Raw genomic sequence first — 19,776 nt, forward strand, 5'->3', positions numbered from 1 at the left:
CCAGGGCCATGACGAGTGCATATCTCGATTAATAACTGATGTCATCTTTCTCTTTCTCTCACTGCCACACGCACGCAGGCACACGCACGCACGCACACTCCTCCCTCTCCCGCTCGCGCTCTTCTCTTTTCGACATCCTCAGCCCCGCTTCAAATCGTGTCCTGCGAGACATGGCACCAAACTGACGCATCCATGGAGCGCTCCGTTCTCTCGCAACATCCTCAACGCAAACTAACTTCTCCGTCTGAAGTAGTCTTAATATAGAATACAACAATCAGCCTCAATATAGCGTGCTGTCAACGTCTCCAACGAGTCGACAATCAATTTCTGTCGTTGTGTAACTTTGCAACATCTCTTTCTTCTCTTCCCGTTCCCTTCGCTGTCATAGTCTGGGTTTCCTGGAACACTTTTACCGTGAAAACGTTTCCATGGATGGGATAGCTGTTGGCGGGATGCTCGATCCCGTCCGGGTACGAGGTCGCCCGCCACAAGTGATGCTGAACCAGCGAAAGATCAAAGCAAGGCGGAAAAAACGAAAGGAGTTGTTCGGTATACAGATGTGTTTCATTGGGGTACTGCTAGCGCTTGTTACGGGGCTGTCATGTTTGACAGATAAATCAGGTGAGTAATATTTGTCGTAACGCTCGTAACACGCTTTACCTAGAAGGGGAATGTTGTATCCGTCTTAATGATGCAATGACGCTTGAATAACGCACCTGTAGTTGAGTGGCATAAACAAGAATTAGTTGAATTTCTTTTTTTATAGGATTGCAACAAGTTCAAATGTTTCTTTTTCGACTTTTCAGTCTTCAGTGTGACCACCCAAAATAGCACCCGTATAAACCATGGTTCTGGCTACAAAAGTAATTGACAAAAACATTTGTTTCCATGGCTCGGGAGCGAGTGGAACATCTGCACTCAATATAATTCTGAAGTTGGTAGTGTCAGTCGCCGCACAGTTGCTTGAATATTAGAATGCAGGCGTTTAAACCTCTTAAATATGCCTATTATACACGCAAACAGCCTATTGAAAAAGAAAGCTACTAAACTTTATGACTCGTGTCTGCTAAGAATTGTATTCTGACTAGTGCAGAATGAGAATGGAGGGGGTGCTGTCTTCACTGTAACTATTGCAACGAATCAGTACTGGATATAGACAAATCCCACAAGCACAAGTCGTATGACTGACTCAAACAATTTAATAATAAACATTTCGGTATAGGAACTATGCATATTGAATACTATTCCTTTCAAGCTTGTATCTGAATAGTTTAAATTAGTTTCTTTTCAGGAATCGGTGAGCTCAAGGTAGCATTAAGGAGGCTGGTAGCAGTGCAGTTGCAGTGCAGGCAGGCAGATACTTTATTCCAGAGGAACAATTCGCGAATTATGAGGAGTCCTTCACTGATAACACCTCTTCTCTTATGAAAAAAGGAATCTCTCTCTCTCGCTCTCTCTCTCTCTCTCTCTCTCTCTCTCTCTCTCTCTCTCTCTCTCTCTCTCTCTCTCTCTCTCTCTCTCTCTCTCTCTCTCTCTCTCTCTCTCTCTCTCTCTCTCTCTCTCTCTCTCTGTCAATGCTATACCTGCAGTCACATCAGTAACTATTCATCTCTGGGATGTACTGAAGTTGTGTGTCTGAGTCTCAATATGAGCACACACCCATTTGTCCTGGTGGATTTTATCAACCTCTTCCCTACCTTTGTCTGTTCTTTATTCCATCTTGTCATTTTTGTCTGACCCCCCCACCACACCACCACCACCACCCCCTTTTAAAAACAAAGAAATATAATAATTACACTCAAGGACTGACAATGGAGAGATTATAAGTGTTTGAGCACACACATTCCCAGAATCCTCTTGTACCATGCATTAGACCAGGCCACTTTGGCATACCATTATCCTTCTAGGAAACATCAGCGGCAAACTTTAAAGACAACCCCTCCGAGACGAATGGACATCGTCGATGTATGGAATGTCATATGGGCACTAATGGGCACTAGTTATGGTCATGTAGATTATCCCATTGCATAACGTGGTTGTGGTTTCTCTGTTGGTACGGCAATATGGGATTTTTTTGCACAAGAGCAAAAGTGGACAGTGGTTGCACTCGGAGGCTCCAGGGCTTTAAGAACAGGGTCACACTAAAAAGCTGGAATAACAGAGAAAACCCCCCCCCCCCCCCCCCCCCCCCGGGTTGAATAGAAAGGTAAAGGGTAAAGTGAAAGAAAGATGAAGCAGAGCGGCGAGAGAGGGAGTGGAAAAGAAGGGATGAGATAAAGTGAGAAAGAAGGGGATGGAGAGCGCAGATTGCCTGTCACGGCAAGGTGTCTCTGAGGTGACTATCTCCCTCTCTGTCCCCATTCATCGCTTGTTATTTCGACGTCTCAATCTGAAACTTTCCGTCTCTCTGTCACTCCATCACTTACTGCGTCGTTCTCCGACCGCGTGCGCACACGCGTGCATGCGCACGGTGCTCTCTGAGGCTGTGTCTAATTCAGCTGCATCTGGGTCAGGCTGTTTGAACAGAGAGCTTCCTTCCAGTCTGAGACTGCTTGAGTGCAGACGCAAACATAGTCTCTCTCTCTCTCTCATTCTCCCCCCCCCTCTCCTTCCCTCGCTCAGTCACTGAAACTCTCGCTTCCTCTTGCTCTCTTCCTGTGCCTCTGTACGTCTTCTCTCTCCCTCCACTGTTTGCGTTGTTATATTGTTTTATTACGTTATGTCTCTCTAGGTTTGTTCTTACAACTCTCTCTCTCTCTGTTTCTCTCCTAGCTGTCTCTATCTTTCACTTCCCCATGTGTCTCTTTCTTGCTGTCTGTCTTCATCTCTCTCCCCCCCCATCTCTGTCTTTTCTCGCTATCTCTCTCTTGCTGTCTCTCTCTCTCGCTGTCTCTCCATCTTTTCTCTTGTTTTTCCATTCCCATCAGTTGTAACTAATCCTGAAGATTTCCTCATCTGTTGTTCTCTCACAGCCTTGTCTGTTGTTTGTTGATTCATTTATTTGTTGTTTATCCGCTTGCGTGGAACAGAGTCTTTTCATCCCCTGACCAGGTGCGCCCGGCTAGCCCCATCACCCAAACAACCACCCACAATGCACTTCTTCTCATCAGTCAAATGGAAGCTGTGATGTCAGGCAATGTTCTAGACAGGTAAATCATGGATAGCTAGGATTATTTACCTTGTTGTGCCTGATAAACAAGGACAGCTGTTTAATTAAATATAGGAGTGGGCCACAAAGTAAGATGTATTTGATTTTAAAGAACCATATTGAGATTGTGGTGCATATTCATCCTGGCAGTATGCTTTTTCACTTTCTCTCTCCCCCTCTCTCTTTTTTTCTCTCTCGCGCCCTCTTCCTCTGTTTAGTTCCCTTTCCTTGCGGTGTTCCTTATGTACTGTTTCCGCCTTTCATCAGGGATGCCTGCAGAGTGACACCCAGAGAGGAGGTGGAATAATATGACAGACTAGTACACGTGTGTGTGTATGCGTGTGTGAGTATGTGTGTGAAGTGTGTGTACGAGAGATGGATCCACCTGTTCCCCAGTGAAAACAGCAGGCTCTTTGCTGCTCCTGTATGTTGACTACCTCATTCATCATACATGCCAACCTGTCTCAAGTTGCCCTCCCTCCCTCTTCCTATCTTTATCTTTATTTGTTTCTCTCTCTCTCTTCTCTCTCTCTCTCTCTCTCTCTCTCTCTCTCTCTCTCTCTCTCTCTCTCTCTCTCTCTCTCTCTCTCTCTCTCTCTCTCTCTCTCTCTCTGAAGCAAATTATCTGAGCTAGTTTGGGTGGTGGAAGGGGAAAAGAGTGTATTACTGTATGAGACTATTTTACCTGTGTTTCTGTACCATAGCACCATATATATAGTCAGCTGAAAAAACAGCTGACGTTCTTAGATGCTTGAGGCTCAATCTTTGGATGTGTGGGTTCATTCTTTTGTCCTAGAATAATGGGTATTCTCACAGCTGGGGTCCCAGATCCCCCCACAAAAACAAACACACACACATACACTTACAGTACACACGCACGTACACACACATACAGTACACATCCACGCCAATAAACACACCTACACGCCTATACATTCAGACACACATCCCACAGTCCAGAGATATGATCATTGACTATTCTCTTTGAAACATGAAAGGAACAGGTTGTATTTGATTTGCACTATTTTGACCATATAAAATAAACTGATAGAACCAATCACAGTAAAGAACAGTACCATAATTTTTTTTTGTTTGAATGCCATGTCTGGTTTTATAATGATAATGCAATAAAAACAGAGGTTCTCAATCTAAAGGAACACTGTGCAGTGCAGTAAAGATAACGTAAGTAGTGTAGTAAAGCGAAAATAATAATGATTCATTTAGTAAATTAATTAAATGAGTTACAAGCCAAACATAAAAGTTGTACGTTCTCTACCATTATAGGAGATCAGAGAGAGGCAGAGAGAGCGCGAGGACAGACCTCAAGGCCCTGTTACCGAGGGAGAGAGAGACACTCTGCTTCTGCACTTCCAGAAAGACGTATAAGAAAGAACAATTGTGCTTTTTTACTTGACAAATCAACTCTATGACCAGATCCCAATTTGATATCACATTACATATCAGTATGCACAACAACTGATGCAAAAAGCGGTCTCAGCATGACGCATAAAAATATTGTAAATTCACTGTAGAGAACATCAGGCTAAACCACCTCCAGCAAATCCAGTCTTTAGAATAAGAAGAGAGTCGATGACAGGTTATCTCCCCTCTTACACGGTTTGTGTTCTAGATTTTACAAGCTCAGATTCTATTAAAGTTTGACTTAAATATGTGCGTGTTTTATGACACTTTTCCAGAGCATTTTTTATGATACTTTTCCATGTACACAACCCATGCAGTAAATATTACAGGGGGGTGTTGTAAACATTATTGACACCTAGGTTTACTGGTGGCCAGCTTGTCCAGTCGGTTATTACCGGTTGGTTGCCTGGGCTTTGAAGGAATCTAGATTGGAAATGGTTTATGACCTTATGGTTCATTGAGTGGTCATTTTTGGACACCATGGTTACACCACTTGCCTCAGAGCATCTGGGAAGGATGTTTTCATGTTTTTTGTCTTTAATTCTTATAGTATTTCTGATATCCCTTTTTTTTACATAAATCTTCTCACACACATACATATACACACATGCACACACACCATCTGCTTGACAGAAATAACCATCAATCTTTTTTATGAGGCTGCAACAACAGGCCTGTTGATTATAGTCCCAGACTATTACTAATTCAACCCTGCATATGAATAATGAATACAGAGGGATGTGAATATAAGGAATATGCTGATTGCAGAGAGAGAAAAAATGAAGGTACGTTATGTTGGTTTACACTCAGAAAGATGGTAGAGATTCTGGGTTGGCTGCTGGTGCTCTGTGTTTGATTGTATGTTGGCATACAGGAAAATCTTATAATAGTAAATGTTTTTATGCATCTGACAGGTTCTGTGTTTGAGGTGTGAGCATGTGTGCTCATTGCTCTATTCCCAATCCTCTCATTATTAACCACCAGTTGACCAGTTGGTGTCTTCAACTCTCATAGGGAGATAAAATAAGGATGTATGTCTGTCTGTGGGCCTGTGGGAAGACTTGCTCCAGTATGATGGATATGGGGGCATTGGGTCTATCTGGGAGTCTGTGATGCCATATTACATCCTACTGTGATTAAACACTCTGAGCTATTCTTCTCCCGATCCCCAAATACACCCTGACCAATTAATCACCATCACGATGCCCGTTTTAGAACACCGGCATGTATTCTGGGACCTTCCAAGAACCTGGGGGGGGGGGGGGGTCCGTGGAGAGTGAGAGGGGAAGTCTCTCTCCATGTTCTCCTTAGTTTTAATCACTCTTATCACTCTTCTGTCCATATCCTTTTTTTCTTCTCCTCCTGTTTCTTATAATTCAGTTCGAATTTGGCATTTGACTCTCCTCCCCTCTTGTCCTATCTTTCCACTCCTCTGCTTCAGCACACAGTCAGAGGCCAATACAACCAACCCCACGACAACTGCTTTGGGGTTTGCTTCTTCCAACATGCATAGCTTTGACCCCTAATATGGAAATTGCACCATAAAAGTCCTCATTACATGTAGAGGACGAGAAGGAAACGTTACTAGAGCTCTTTCCTATAGACCAGTGAGATCCCAGGGCTTCCTGAGCCCTGAGATATATGCTAAAGGACTACAACTACCAGTAAGACTTGAGTTCTTGGTGTTGCCCTTATAATGTCCTCGTGGCAGGATGGCTACTTTTTATCTTCTCTTCTGTATCTACCTTGATGGTCTTTTGTTGGAGTGCGGAAGTCTACGAAGTGGACCATTCTCACACGCACAAGGTCCCAGAGTTCAAGTGGGTCTATGGCAGATGGTCTGAGTAGCGCTGACATTTCCTGAGAAGAACAGGAAGGGACACTAAGTGTGTCAACATGTATGTTACTATGTGACACAGTAATGTCACAGCCCCCTGATGGCACAGGGTGAGATGGTCAAGGTTGGTTCACACTCCCCTAACACACACGCACAAAACACACACCTCTCATCCCTTTCTCTACCCCTTCCTCTCTCTATATCTATTTGGCAAAGTGATAGAAGGCAGACAATGGAAGACTCTGGAGTCGTCAGCAGTCATTAGCCCCAGAGCCTTTGTTCGCTTGAACAATGAAAACACTATCACTGAGCTATTCACCTGCACTTGGAAGACCAATGGAACCATTTAGCCTTTTAATTACTCGGCGCCGATTCATCATGCTCTCAGTGTCATGGGGTGAAATTAAATGTGTTTCTGCGTGAGCTTGTGTGTCTGCACGTGTGGTGTGAGACGTGTGTGTGTGTGTGTGTGTGATTTGCTCATTTCACAGCAGAGCTTTCTCAATGAAAAGACCAATTAGCTAACGATATTCATCTTCTCAATAGGGGGTGATGAGAGAGAAGCCTCTCCTGATCTCCAGGCTGGTGCAAATCATGGGATGTAAGATACACATGGCTGATGGTCACGCATGCTTTACTCAAAGTACAAAAATGTATGCCTTCCATCAACATACCATGCATATTGAAGTATATCTTGAGAATTGCTCCTTGTTTTCTGAAGTCATTTTTCTACTTTGGCTGCTTTTAGTGTAAAGGAAAGGGATGAAAGAGTTTCTGAAATTCCCTTTTGGATAAACACGTTTTTATCGTCTGGCAGTTGACAATGCTCTGTATGTAGATCAGGCAGGGAGTGTGTGAGGACATGTTTTGGACAGAGCTTGCAGAATAAGGGAAAACTATGTAAGTCGTTGTGTTTCACAGTTGTGTGTCACATTGAGAATTTTCGCATTTTAGCCATAGATTGTGTTTTTTGTGGCATGGTTTGCGTTTAAGTAAGAATAAACATGGGGATGGGTTGGGTGACCTTATTGGAGAGGGAATGAGATATCCCTCAGGACATAGGGAGAGGTGTGAAATACTTCCTGGAGGTTATGAGCTGGAAGTGTCATCTTATGGCCATCAGTCATTGTGACTGAACTTGCATTGGAGTTGGCTGTGAAACGATATTTAAATGCATGTGATGCACACGTGCACACGCATGTAAGTACAAAATAGCAACACAATCACACACACTCTCGCACATTCTCACACGGTCACCAAAGAATCAATGCAACAGTCTTAAAAGAATGCAGTCATACAACCGCAATTGTCCACTGGCCTACGGACCGTGACTGAATTAATCTAACGTCATCTTGAGTTCTTACTTACAGTAATACATGTAATTCGATTAGTTCTTCAGCCAGGGAACTATGATGAAACAGGTTTAGGATCATCTGTTGACTCCATAAAAGGCCTGTTCGTCTTGACTGCTATACAGATTGTCAACTGTGGTTTGGAGCCAAAGCTCTCCAGCCAATAATTCAAGTCAAGAGAGAATTACTATTGGAAGTTAACTTCTATGTGTTGAGAGAGTGGTGGAAGTGGATGTGATGGAGAAAATGTGCGCATGAGCAATAACGAGAGATGGAGAGATAAAGCAACTGTGCATGACACCCACAGCAGATGCTGAGTCCATCTCCATCTGCCTCAAAGACTGTTAGCATGGCCCAGAAGGAGCTCCACAGGAGAGATGGAGATTTCACAGACCCTGCAGCCCACCAAACCCCTCCCCCGCTGGGACAACCAGCTCCTCAAAGCCACCCTGTCCACGGCATTCAAACGAGGATGAGGGAGAGATGGAGAGATGGGCGAGGGAAATCTGACAACCTGACAGCGCACTCTCACACGCTCACAGCATGTGAGGTGGATGACACTGGACATTCACATTTAGTCATTTAGTCATTTTATTATTATTTTTGTCCATTGTCATGGACAATAACGAGTTTATTAACAAGCCCATTAACGAGCTGTCATACTCGTTAACCACCAATTACCAACGCCCTCCAATGGGCCTAGTTTTTATCAGCTATTGATCTTTTTTTTTTATGTGTTCAGGCATATTTCTGACCACCCTTAATGAAGTCCTTGGAGGCGGAGGTGGTCCTCAGGACCCCCTGGGCTATTTAACATAAGGTAGTCCCTTGAGTCACTCATCCCACTTATGAACAATTGTATTTATTGAGGGGGGACATGAGCAGTCTCCTGATGATGAAAAGATGTGTAGTTTGTGGAAAACCGTGTGTGTGACTGTTTGGGTTAGAGATCTCTACCAGACTACATTACTATTACCTTTAAAGAGCTAAAAAGTATATTCAGGACCACAAATATAATCAAAGATTTCTTGTAGATGGATGTGACAATTACATTTAACTTACTCTGTCTGAGAACTGGGGGAGTCAAGATGTAAAAGTAGACAATTGTTGGGGGACTTTTTGGAACACATCTCAATTTGATATACACAGTATACACAGGTTGAAGCTTAGCCTGAAGCCAGTGTGCACCTTGAAAAGGTGCACAGAAGGATCTGGTGTCATGGTAACAACGGTTGTCAGGAGGTAGACACTATCATCTCAGATATATAACACATTCCACAATCTACAGTCCTGTTTGTGTAACGCATACACACAAGATGCATGTTGCATCACTGTATTCGGTACTACCGGTCCCTGGCCTGATTCTTCCCTCTCAAGGGACAGGGCTCTTGTTTACCTACAGTGGTCCATATGCGCACACACATACACACACAAAACCCACATACACACACTTGCTATTTCTAATGAAGATGAACTACCTGATTAGGTTTGACAGGAGGGAGGACTTGGTGCTCTTCTCCCTCCCCCCTCCCCCCTCCCCCTCCCCCCCCCCCTCCCCCTTTTCCCCTTCATAACGACATTATGGGGTCATTTGGACCCATAGATCTAAATTTACTATAGAATACGGTAAAGATTGTGTGTGTGTGTTCACTTTCTGTAGCCCTGAACAGTTTGTCATGTGGATTGTCTAAACCTCCCCCTGTGTATTGAAGATCATTACACACACACACGACTGGCCTAGATTTCTTCAGAGGAGAAGGCTGATGGGGGAACTCCTGTAGTTTCAGTACATCCTTGCAAGATAACCTGAAAACATTTGACCACCACACACAGTATATTCATTTGCTCATCCTGTACACACACACACATACACACGCATACACTGATCATTTAACAAGCATGTTGGCACATGAACACACAAAGAGGCACACACAAATACATTTCCTCTCCAAACTAGGCATGCAACAAACATACACAACCACACAACCACACAGACACACAACCACACAGACACACAGACTACACCAAGGTTAGATCTTTCTTTCCACAGTAGCCTTTCAGACTGTTACATGACGACTCATATTCTTCCTGATGGCATTCTTCATTAAAAACACAACAAAACCTTCAGTTACGTAACCTGGGTGACTCACGGTTGTCTTAGTAATAGCACTACAGTTCTCCACCTGAGGACTCTGCTGAAGGACTGGGCTTCTAAAGCATGAAGTCTGTAGTGTCTAAGCATGGTGTCTATGTGCACACCTCCCCAGGTCAGTTTTGCATCTATATCCCCCATGGAAAAGCCAATGCCTTGTTCCGTATTCTGATCTGGATCTGCAGCATGTGGGCTTTCCTGGTGTGTCTCATATCCATCTGTGTTTACTTACTCATGCCAGACACCGAACAACCATAACATCTACACAGCCTCTACCAATGTGAGAAATGTGTTGTTCACTGTGCAATATTTATGTGAAAGCAATGTTGGTTGCTCTCTGTGTGCATGTGTTTCAGTGTGTGGTAGACATGTCGTCTTTTTACTCCGTGTTCACATCATCCCCTCTCTCTCTCGTCTCGACTGTTACTGTACGGTCCTGTGTACGTCATGTCTCCATAGTAACTCAAGCTTGTGGATGAATTCCGGCTCATTGAACAGCGCTTACTACTAAACATAGAACCACAAGAGATCAGAATCAGAATCAGGTTTATTCGCCATGTATGTTATACAAACACGGAATTTACTGTGGCAGGGAGGTGCAAAACACTAAACATATACAGATCTTAAATTAAGTAAAAGTACAAAAGTTTAACTATTTCTAAGAACTAAACAATTTAAGAATACAAACATCTCATGATGTGTGTGTGTTTGGATTTTTGTGTAATTGATGGGTCAGACTGTCGGTCTGTTTGGTTTTGGATATGGGATTTTGGATTTGAGCCGTATGTGTATGTGTGTGTTTGTGTCTGGTTTTATGTGTTTGGTTCTGTATTTGAATGCTTGTGTGTGTAATTCTGTGTGTGTGTGTGTGTGTGTGTGTAATGCCTCCTTGTGTGTGTGTGTGTGTGTGTGTTGCGTCTGTGTGTGTGTGCATGGACGACAGGTAAAAAACATGTACTCATAAGGTGACTTAGAGCTGTCAACACCCACTACCCACAATGAGTGTGTAAAGGTGTGTGTGTGTTGATGCAGTGACTCTCTAGTCTGTAACGGTAGCCGGTCAAGGAGAACCCCTCTCAACCGACACTAGCCTGTGTCTACCCAGCCACACACTTCTTCCAACTGAGACGACTTCTCCTGAGCATTCGTGGAGAGGGAGAGGAGAATGAAAGACAAAGACTGAGAGAGAGAAAAAGGTCACAGTGGGGCGTCTTGAGTGTCTGCTCCAAGCTATTGCTGTCAGTAGTCCTGCACACACAAACACAGCTGAACATAAGCATCAGCTTAGGGGAAGATCAGGACCAGGACGACAGGATGTGTCACAACAATGTAAGCTTTACATACGTATATGGGCATACTGACATGCTTTAAGAAGGACCACCACAGGAGTCTTGCTGTGTATTAGCTGTGCTGAGTCAGCAATTAACTGTAACATTATTACATCAAGTATTTGTTATGAGTACAACATCTACATAGTACTTCAAAACATACTTTGGCCAGCATGGTTTGCATCAAAGTGCTCTCTCCATTCAAACAGTTGAACAAAGAGATTGCTTTTACTTCCCATTTTCATAAATACAGTTGTGGCTATTTATAGTTTGGCGGCTCGCAGCCGTAAGTCAGGGCCTGTTGCATCGTGGGAGCTGAGATGAGTTCCAGGCGGGTGTTTGAGGATACCGTGACCCAGATGACTGAGCTGCCGGAATGATCACCCAGGGCTTACAAAGCATGCTGGGAATTGTGTTGCCGTAGGAACACGCTCCCTGTGATGTCACAACAGCTATGTTTCAGCCGGAGAATATGTTTCTCCTTTTTATGTAAGAGCTCGTCTTTGGAAGGCTTTTGGAAAGAGTGTACACTAGCTTTTATGAAAAAGTAGTCAACGTGCTGATGAAGCTTCCTGGCGGTTAGAACCGGACTCTCATGGTGAAGGAAAAACAGGAAGGACGCACCATACATTTGCCACTCTGGTCCTACTGTATATGACGAGGCCTGTGTGACATTTATATTCAGACTGATACATTCCATATACCTCTGTGCACCCGCTGACTCTGAGCCTAACAGTTAACGCGTGCTTGCAAACATGCTGAACCTCAACGGATGATTCGGGGGTATTTTTGGACATGCAGTGTTGCTCATTGTACAATTCTCTGGGAAATGATGTCACATGTGTTTGGGACTAGAAAATAAGAACCGTTACTGCTTTGAATTTTCCCATGTGAAAACTGGGATGGAAATATTGACTAGTAGCATACTGTATATGATGTCATCAATCTTTTTAGACTTTAGTGTCTGCTGTTATACTCCATGCCACGGACTGAACCGTGAACAAGTGTGTTTTCCTCACCCTGTCAAGGTTACGACATGTCCAGCCACGCCACTGAGGAGGAAGAGAGGTGGGGCAGTCGTCGACTACTGCAGGTCTCCTACGACAACGAGACGGAGCCCCCTTCCAAAAACTGCACTGAACCAGGTAAGACTGGCACAAACCTGTTTCACTGTTCTTCACCCAGTGTGCACTTAAGTCTCCCCCTAAGCTTCAGCAGTCCATGCTTTGACATTGATTTAGGGAAGTTCAGAAGAGGAAAGTTGGAAGCTATGCAGGAGTAAACTTTCTATGTTTACATTACATTTCTCAGGTTGCCAGATGAACTGACAGGATGCCATGTGGAGTCATTCTGCAAATCTGTAACATTAGGACTACAGCAATATTAAAACATCCTTTCAGAAGCAGGGTCCTGAAACGCTTCTCCTATGCCAGGGAAAGGTGTCAGTCAAACCTGACAATAAGTTAAATAAATTCGATTGGATCACTTGTGTAATTCAACAGTATCCCATTGAGCTTCAGTCTCGAAGTTAGCGAGTTAGCATGTGAGGCTTTCCATTCAAAATGTAACATGGTGAAGACGTGGAAATGTTAGTTTTTTGTTGTCTGTGACTGACATGCCAAAAGGCTACGCGACAAGTTCTGAAACAGCTGTATGAATGGATCAATTGATCATTTTGAATAAAATGCAAGGCCAACCAATAACTGCCGTCTAGCTCATGTAGTAGTGCATCAGTGTTCATCCTGCTATAGCTGCAGTGTGTGCTTGTTCGTTGAAGAGTTCAGCTGGCTACAAAACATTAAGCTTTCAAATCAAATCAGCTTTCAAGAAGCCGTGAATGGTTGAAAATGAATGAAATGAGTAAACCATCTAAGAAAAGAGTGAATGGAAGCCTATGGGCCAAATGGAGGGATTCCCGGAAGAGCGACAGAGAGAGACAGAGAGAGAGTACTGGTGTGGAGATGAGAGTCAGAAAACGTGAGGACTTCAGAGAAATAAAGATGAGATAAAGAATAAACAGATAAAGAAAAGCCAGAGGGAGTTCAGTCTGTATTCTGCTTTGGCTGGCTGCAAAATCTTCTGGACCAGAGAGGGCATAGGAGTGTGTGTGTGTGTGTTTGTGTGTATGTTTGTGTTTGTGAAGATGCTCCGAGCTGTAAGCAAGGGCACTCGTCCGTAGATGTCGGATTTTTTCCGTGGGCGTGTGTGTTTTCTCTCTGCCTGGTACTGCTGGAGTGTTTTCCATGTGGGGTCCCGTCGCTTTACAAGGCTGCCACTCTGCCAAGCATTCTCTTGATCTCATTGTAAATTCTCCACTCCCCTAAAATCACCCCTGTGTGGACACACATACACACGCACACACACACTCACTGACACACACACATATGCATACGCATACACACTCTCGTGAACACACACCAACACACAGACGGGCCCAACACACACATTCTACCCCTCTGTTTATATCCCTCTCCCTCTCTCTCTCTATTTGGTAGTTATCATTTAGCTTGCATGAGGGAGTTATATTTAGACAGAAATACCTAATAGCCTGTTTCCGTTTAATCACGCGTTGCCTCCTGAAACACAGTAATTATTTTAATAGGCATCATCCCTGCCTTTCTGCACCAAAGAGCCTCGTCTGACGACATGCTTTCTTGCAATTTCATTCATTTTCTCTTCCCTCCCACTGCCCATCTCTCCATCTCTTCCAGTTCTATTTGAAGGATCAGGAGACACACGCAGTTCCTCGTAAGTGGTCATTACTAATGGTCCGCCAATGTCAAAGACCTCACCATCTATCAAGCCTTACTCATGTGAGGACATTAACTCTGATCTCATAAAGGAGGGCTTGGTTCAGAAACAACACCCATACAATGTGTGGAACAGTGGCGGTAGTCACATGGAAAAAACAATGACAAACTGCCACTGGCCAGTCCATTCAACTTTTCACATGGAGAAAGCTCAAATTCAACAAGCTCCGTAACTGGCTGTCTTAAGACCCTCACATGTCTGAATCCCTTGATTCAGTTAGTTCTAATGTTGAGGATTACGGTCATCTATTTTATGTTGGAGATGTGGAGTCTAGCCCAGTGAGACTTTCTTCATGTCAGTCCCCACACACACACAGAACACATGCATGCACACACATGCACGCACGCACACAGACACACACACACACAAACATACATTTCCTTAAACACTTAAATAAAGCTGGAAAGTTTAGTAAACATTCTGAAATAGTATTGTAAACTTGCTCTGGTTGGCAGTATTTGTTATTTCCATACTCCATTAGCAGCCACTCAAAGATGCAGGGATTCTCCCTGCCACTTCACTCTAGCTACTTTTAGCTCTATCAATTGCCTCCTCTCCCTCCTTGTCTTCTGACACACACACACAATACTTGTTGTATTTCTCTCCTACCTCTTTCTATGTCACTCTTACTGTTTAATATACACACACGCACACACACACACTCACACACTCCCATTCTACCTTCATTAAACAGGATAGCACTGTGGGCGGTCTGATTAGAGATAATCATGTTTACATTGTCCAGTTTCTACCCTCTCCTAATGCAGTGGAAACAAGAGGCACCACCTCATTAGTGGGTGTGTGGACGAGTGTGTGTGCGTGTCAGCTCGACAATGTCTGTCTAAAGTGGTCCTTGTCTCTCTCCGAGAGTCACGACAACCATGCTTTCCACATCCCCTGTCCAGCGCGACCGAAGCCCAGAACAAACAGCCAGCCCCCTCAAGCGCACGCTGGCTCCGTGGCTCCTTGACGCCAGTAGCGTCACACATAACAGGGTATCCTGCGAACGCCGGGCTCCACAGACAGCCGCCTCGACCCTTCCCCGTAAGTCTCCCCTCTGTTCAGCGTGTGTTTCATCAATCATTCATGGGACTCTGGTTGAGGGTGTTTGTTTTCTGCCCCACGGTGCACCAGCCGGAGAGCAAACATGGATTGAAAGACACGCAAGTCGTGTTCTGCTCGCAGCATCACCCCCCGAGCTAACCCCGCCGTGGTTTCCAAACCCCAAGAAATGATCACATCCGTCACTGGGAGGACTCTGTGGAACCCAAGCCTCAAGGGGGCACATGAGCTTTAGGTGTGTGTTTTAGCAGACTGTTTATGTATGCATGTGTCCTTGCTGTATGTTGTATGTGTGTTCTTGAACATGTTTTTAAGTGGGCTTTTTCATGCATTTGTGTGTGTGTGTGTGTGTGTTTGCACGTACAGTCCCCTTCCTTTGCCTGAAGCGCATCTGTCACTCTGGGAGGCTCACGAAGCATGTCACAGCCTGGAGGCTGGGGGGGGGTGGCTCTTGTGTCTCTTCCCATCGCATCACATCCTGCAAGGAGTCACACCAGCAGGAAATACGATGCCATAGACAGGAAAGACAAGCGGAGGGAGCAGGGAGCAACGGCAGAAGACAAATAGTTCTTCCCTATCGATTGGCCTAATTTTGTTGCGTTTATGTGTGTGTGCCTTTGTGTGTTCTTCAAAGATATATATTCCCTGAGCGCAGTGACAACACACAGTGTCACTTTGCATCTGTGTGAGTGCCTGTGTCAGTTGGAAAATTAGGCATTTCTACCACTCAACCCAACAGACTGTAGTTTCACCATCGACAAGGCGGACCACACAATGGCAGAGGTGGGCCAGGCATGCGTGTGTGTTTGTGTTCGAGCGTATGTAATTGTGTGTTAGTGTGTGTGAATACGTTGAAAGGGATTAAGCACCTCTTTCAAGACCTCTGATGTCGCAGTGCGCTGAATAACGAATGAGCTCTTGTTTGTTTTCACAAACTCAAGGTTACTCAACTACGTAATCTTATTTTGGATTTCTAGGCATGATCTTTTATCGAACGACACCAATAAATCGCTTGTAACACAAACAAGCATACACGAAACGTGCACGCATGCATGTGCACACGGCCCCGTGTCCTGCATTTAAAACTTTACCTTTCGGAGGAAAATCTATTTCAATTGACTGTTAGTGGCCCTGCCTTGGATGAGACAAACATATCCAAACTATCCCCTGTGACATTCTTCTTGAAATTGCTCAATGAAACACAATCGGTCGACTTTGTGTATGTGGACAGTTTTGTATTGCACCTATGGTGGACTTGGAGTTGAGGAAAGCCAGTCTCTATCTCTCAGACACACGCACACACCCCTCCTCTTCCCCTACACTTGAGGAATGTGACATCTCTGCCATCCAACCCTCTCCATCTTTCCACGATCTGTTAGCACATCTGTTTCTCTCGGCCCACGACTTGATCTCTATCACTCCTTGTTCCTGACATGAACATGACCTACGGTGGAATACTATACGCTCTCCTTCCTGGTCTCCTCTTCATTCCTCTGCTAAAGCGCTTGTCGATTGTGCCATAGAATTATGTACTTGATATCCAGTAAAAACTGTTAACAACAACTGAGTAAAGTGGAAGAGAGTTTGACTGGAGTGTATGATTGTTTGTATTGAGTAACCAAGCGAGGGGGAGTTAGTGCCATTCCACTGCCTGGACTATCCGGCAAATTCTGGCAGGTGCAATCGGAGCCCTCGTTTGTTACCATGGCGACCTGGCCTGACTGTGGTCACTGGTCAGGGGAGTGTATATTTGTGTCTGTCTGTCTGTGTGTGTGTGTGTGTGTGTGTGTGTGTGTGTGTGTGTGTGTCTGTCTGTCTCTAGAATGTGTATTATGTGTGTGTTGGCAAGGCAGTTGCTGGACATGAAAAGATTCGATGTGAGAATGCATCTCTCTGGCCACAGTTTAGTGCCAACTCTGCACGAGGCCAGCGATGCAGATTCCAGAGATGTTGGTGGAGCCCGGCTGCCTCTCCTCTTGTCTCTGCGTGCATCATGTTCACATTCCAGAACCTCCCGCCACTGCAGGGGATGTTTTCATCTCAACGCCTCAGTGTTGCGGGGAAGAGACAGAGCTGACACACCGGACATTGGGGGACAATGCGTACAGTTTCTCCTAGACTGTACGCTTCTCCTCATTCCTGTTGAGACACGTCTCTGGTTGTTCTTTCACAAATGTTTGTGCTCTCTAGGGACTCTCGGCCCACTGGGCTCTTAGTTCTTTTGGCTTCTTTGCTCTTTCCTTGGCTCTTTGTTTTTCTTGGTCTTTCCCAAAACCAAATACTTTCATTTTTTTGCCAGTCTACATCCTTGTCATTCCTTCTTCATCCGATCTCTACTTCTTCCCTTCTTTCCTTTCTTTCCGTTGCTTTCTCGCGTCTTCCAAGCCTGACTTAAGACAGCTGAAATCCCCCCCCCCCCGCACACACACACACACACATCCCCACCTCCCACTTTTGTACTAATTTGGCTTATTTTCAGCTGGCCCCTTCAAGAATCCTCTCGCTCCAAATCGCCAGGGCCTCACATGCCGGTTTCCAAGGCAACTCGGCCCCTCGTATAGATGACGTCATCACCTACCGTTGCCTCATCGGACCCTGACGCTCAGTGGCCAGATTGCCGCGGTTACGTAATCCAGTGTTATCACCAAGAGTGGGATATGAAAAGAACTGGAGTGTAATCTAATCTGACGTAGAATAAGAGGAACATTAGTGGTTGTATGTGACAGGATTATTATTATTCCGCTGTAGCACATCTGTTTATGCAGTGTGTCATATCTACATCTATCTAATGGGTTTGTGTGGGAACTTACAGAATTCTCCTGAGCTTTAGGTGAAAATGTAAGAGTTTAATGGTAAATGCCACTAATGTGTATTGTATGTGATGTCACTGGTTGCCGTGTGGACCTGATCTGGAGGTTTGACAGTGAGCAGGGAGCAGACAAACAAGGTTACACATACACTCACACACACACTTGCACATGTTGGTGAGCACACACACAAACGGATGTCTCTATGGCTGCTCATGCCTACCACCACACACACAAACCTCTGTGTTGAGGTGCTGACACACACTCTGCCTACACCGAGCCTGCAGGGGACTTCCTGGTCCTGTGTGGGGAGCAGAGAGAGGTCTCAGCGGTAGGGGTGTGTTGGACTGAGGATGCATGCTTTCAAAAGAGAACACTGCTGAATTATGAACACTTACTTGAACAGAGTCTCTTGAGGACGCTGTACTCTCCCTGTGTGTGTGTGTTTGTGTGCGTGTGTGGCGTGTGTGTGCGTGTATTTGCACATATACACACGTATACATGCACATCCAAATCCATTATCATTTTTGTCTCTCTACCTCACCCCCTGTTTAGCAGAGCATTACTGTTAATTAGCAGTGCTCTTTAAGCAGACAGTAAGTACCATCCAAAATAAATAAACCATCTTTCTGAGGTTATTAAATCATGGGCTACGGCATCGTGATGGCGATTGTGATGTTTGGACGAGCTGCTGGTGGTTACCTCGTACGGTGTGACTCTGCCAGCCGTTCACCCTCCTGAAAACGCTCCAGTCATGCAGTCTATCCATCCATCCTTTCATCCATCCATCCATCCTCCAACTAGTCAATCAGTTGAACGTGATTTGAATTTGACCATCACCCATACTGTACCATAGTTGCCTGATTGACTGAACATTGGCAGACAAGGTTCCAAGTGTAACAGACTGACTGAGGTCTTGGCCAGATACGTTCAGACTTGCCCAGTTTCATCCCAAAACAACACAGCCATATAACGTTGTTTTCTTTCCTTCTCTTCCTCCGTTTTTCTCTTTCTGCGTTCCTCTTTTCCCTCTGACTAGCACACAACCTTTCCTTTACGAGCATTCCACCTCCGTAAATGTGTTTGTAATTAAGCAGCAGGCTTACCGTCACACACACACACAGACACACACTCAGACAAACACACACACACACACACACATTGAGGCGTAGTACAAACCCTTTTAAGTTTCGGAAAGCAGTCATAGTTGGACCCTTGTGATGGCCAAGGTTTAAGTTAGGAGCCTCCATAGACCTCCATAGCACCTAATTCTGCATGTATTAGGGGCTCATGCAGTATACAGAGCGTAGTGTTCATTAGACAGAACAAGAAGCTGTCATGTTCTGTTGTTTCCATCCAGGAAGGAGCCCCCCCCCCCCCCCCCCCCCCCCCCCAGCTCCTCTCTCATGTCCCAGGTCAGCAGCGCGACCGGCGTGTCCTGATTTCTTGCGGCCCACGTTTGTTGGCGCTCTGATTAAATGCCAGTATTAGCATGTAACCTTTCACAGGGTACTGCGCCCCCCCCCACACACACACTCCGCCACGCTGAAACCTCCACACACACAGACACACTCTAATGACAACCCCCCCCCCCCCCCTCCCCCCTGCCCCCCAACCCCACTCCCCACCAGAAGAGGTATTTTCAAACGGGCAACCGGCTTCCAGACGTGCATGCACACACGCGTGCCTCTTGCACAGACTGACTTGTGACTATTATACCAGCTATCGAGGCCTCACACACCTTTGTCAGAAAATAGCCACGTTCTTATGAATATGACATGTCGGCGGTACAAACCTCCTTGAAGACTGTGACACTGAAGCGTGTCCACTCGGCTCTGAGCCCATTCCAGGCTGGGG

At 45.1% G+C, this 19,776-nt stretch overlaps 1 protein-coding gene across 1 annotated transcript in view; it reads left to right on the forward strand.

The window, feature by feature from the left end:
* Positions 1-283: 283 nt before the first annotated feature.
* The window catches only part of slc24a3 (solute carrier family 24 member 3), a 32,231-nt gene continuing 12,738 nt past the window's right edge, over positions 284-19,776 (forward strand). The window contains exons 1-2 of the mRNA XM_067236215.1: positions 284-621; positions 12,268-12,384. Of these exons, the coding sequence (XP_067092316.1) occupies positions 429-621; positions 12,268-12,384 (310 nt within the window). The 5' untranslated portion in view covers positions 284-428. The remainder of the gene's footprint in view (positions 622-12,267; positions 12,385-19,776) is intronic.

Source organism: Osmerus mordax, chromosome 5, assembly GCF_038355195.1.
Source record: "Osmerus mordax isolate fOsmMor3 chromosome 5, fOsmMor3.pri, whole genome shotgun sequence".
In the NCBI taxonomy this organism is placed as follows: domain Eukaryota; kingdom Metazoa; phylum Chordata; class Actinopteri; order Osmeriformes; family Osmeridae; genus Osmerus; species Osmerus mordax.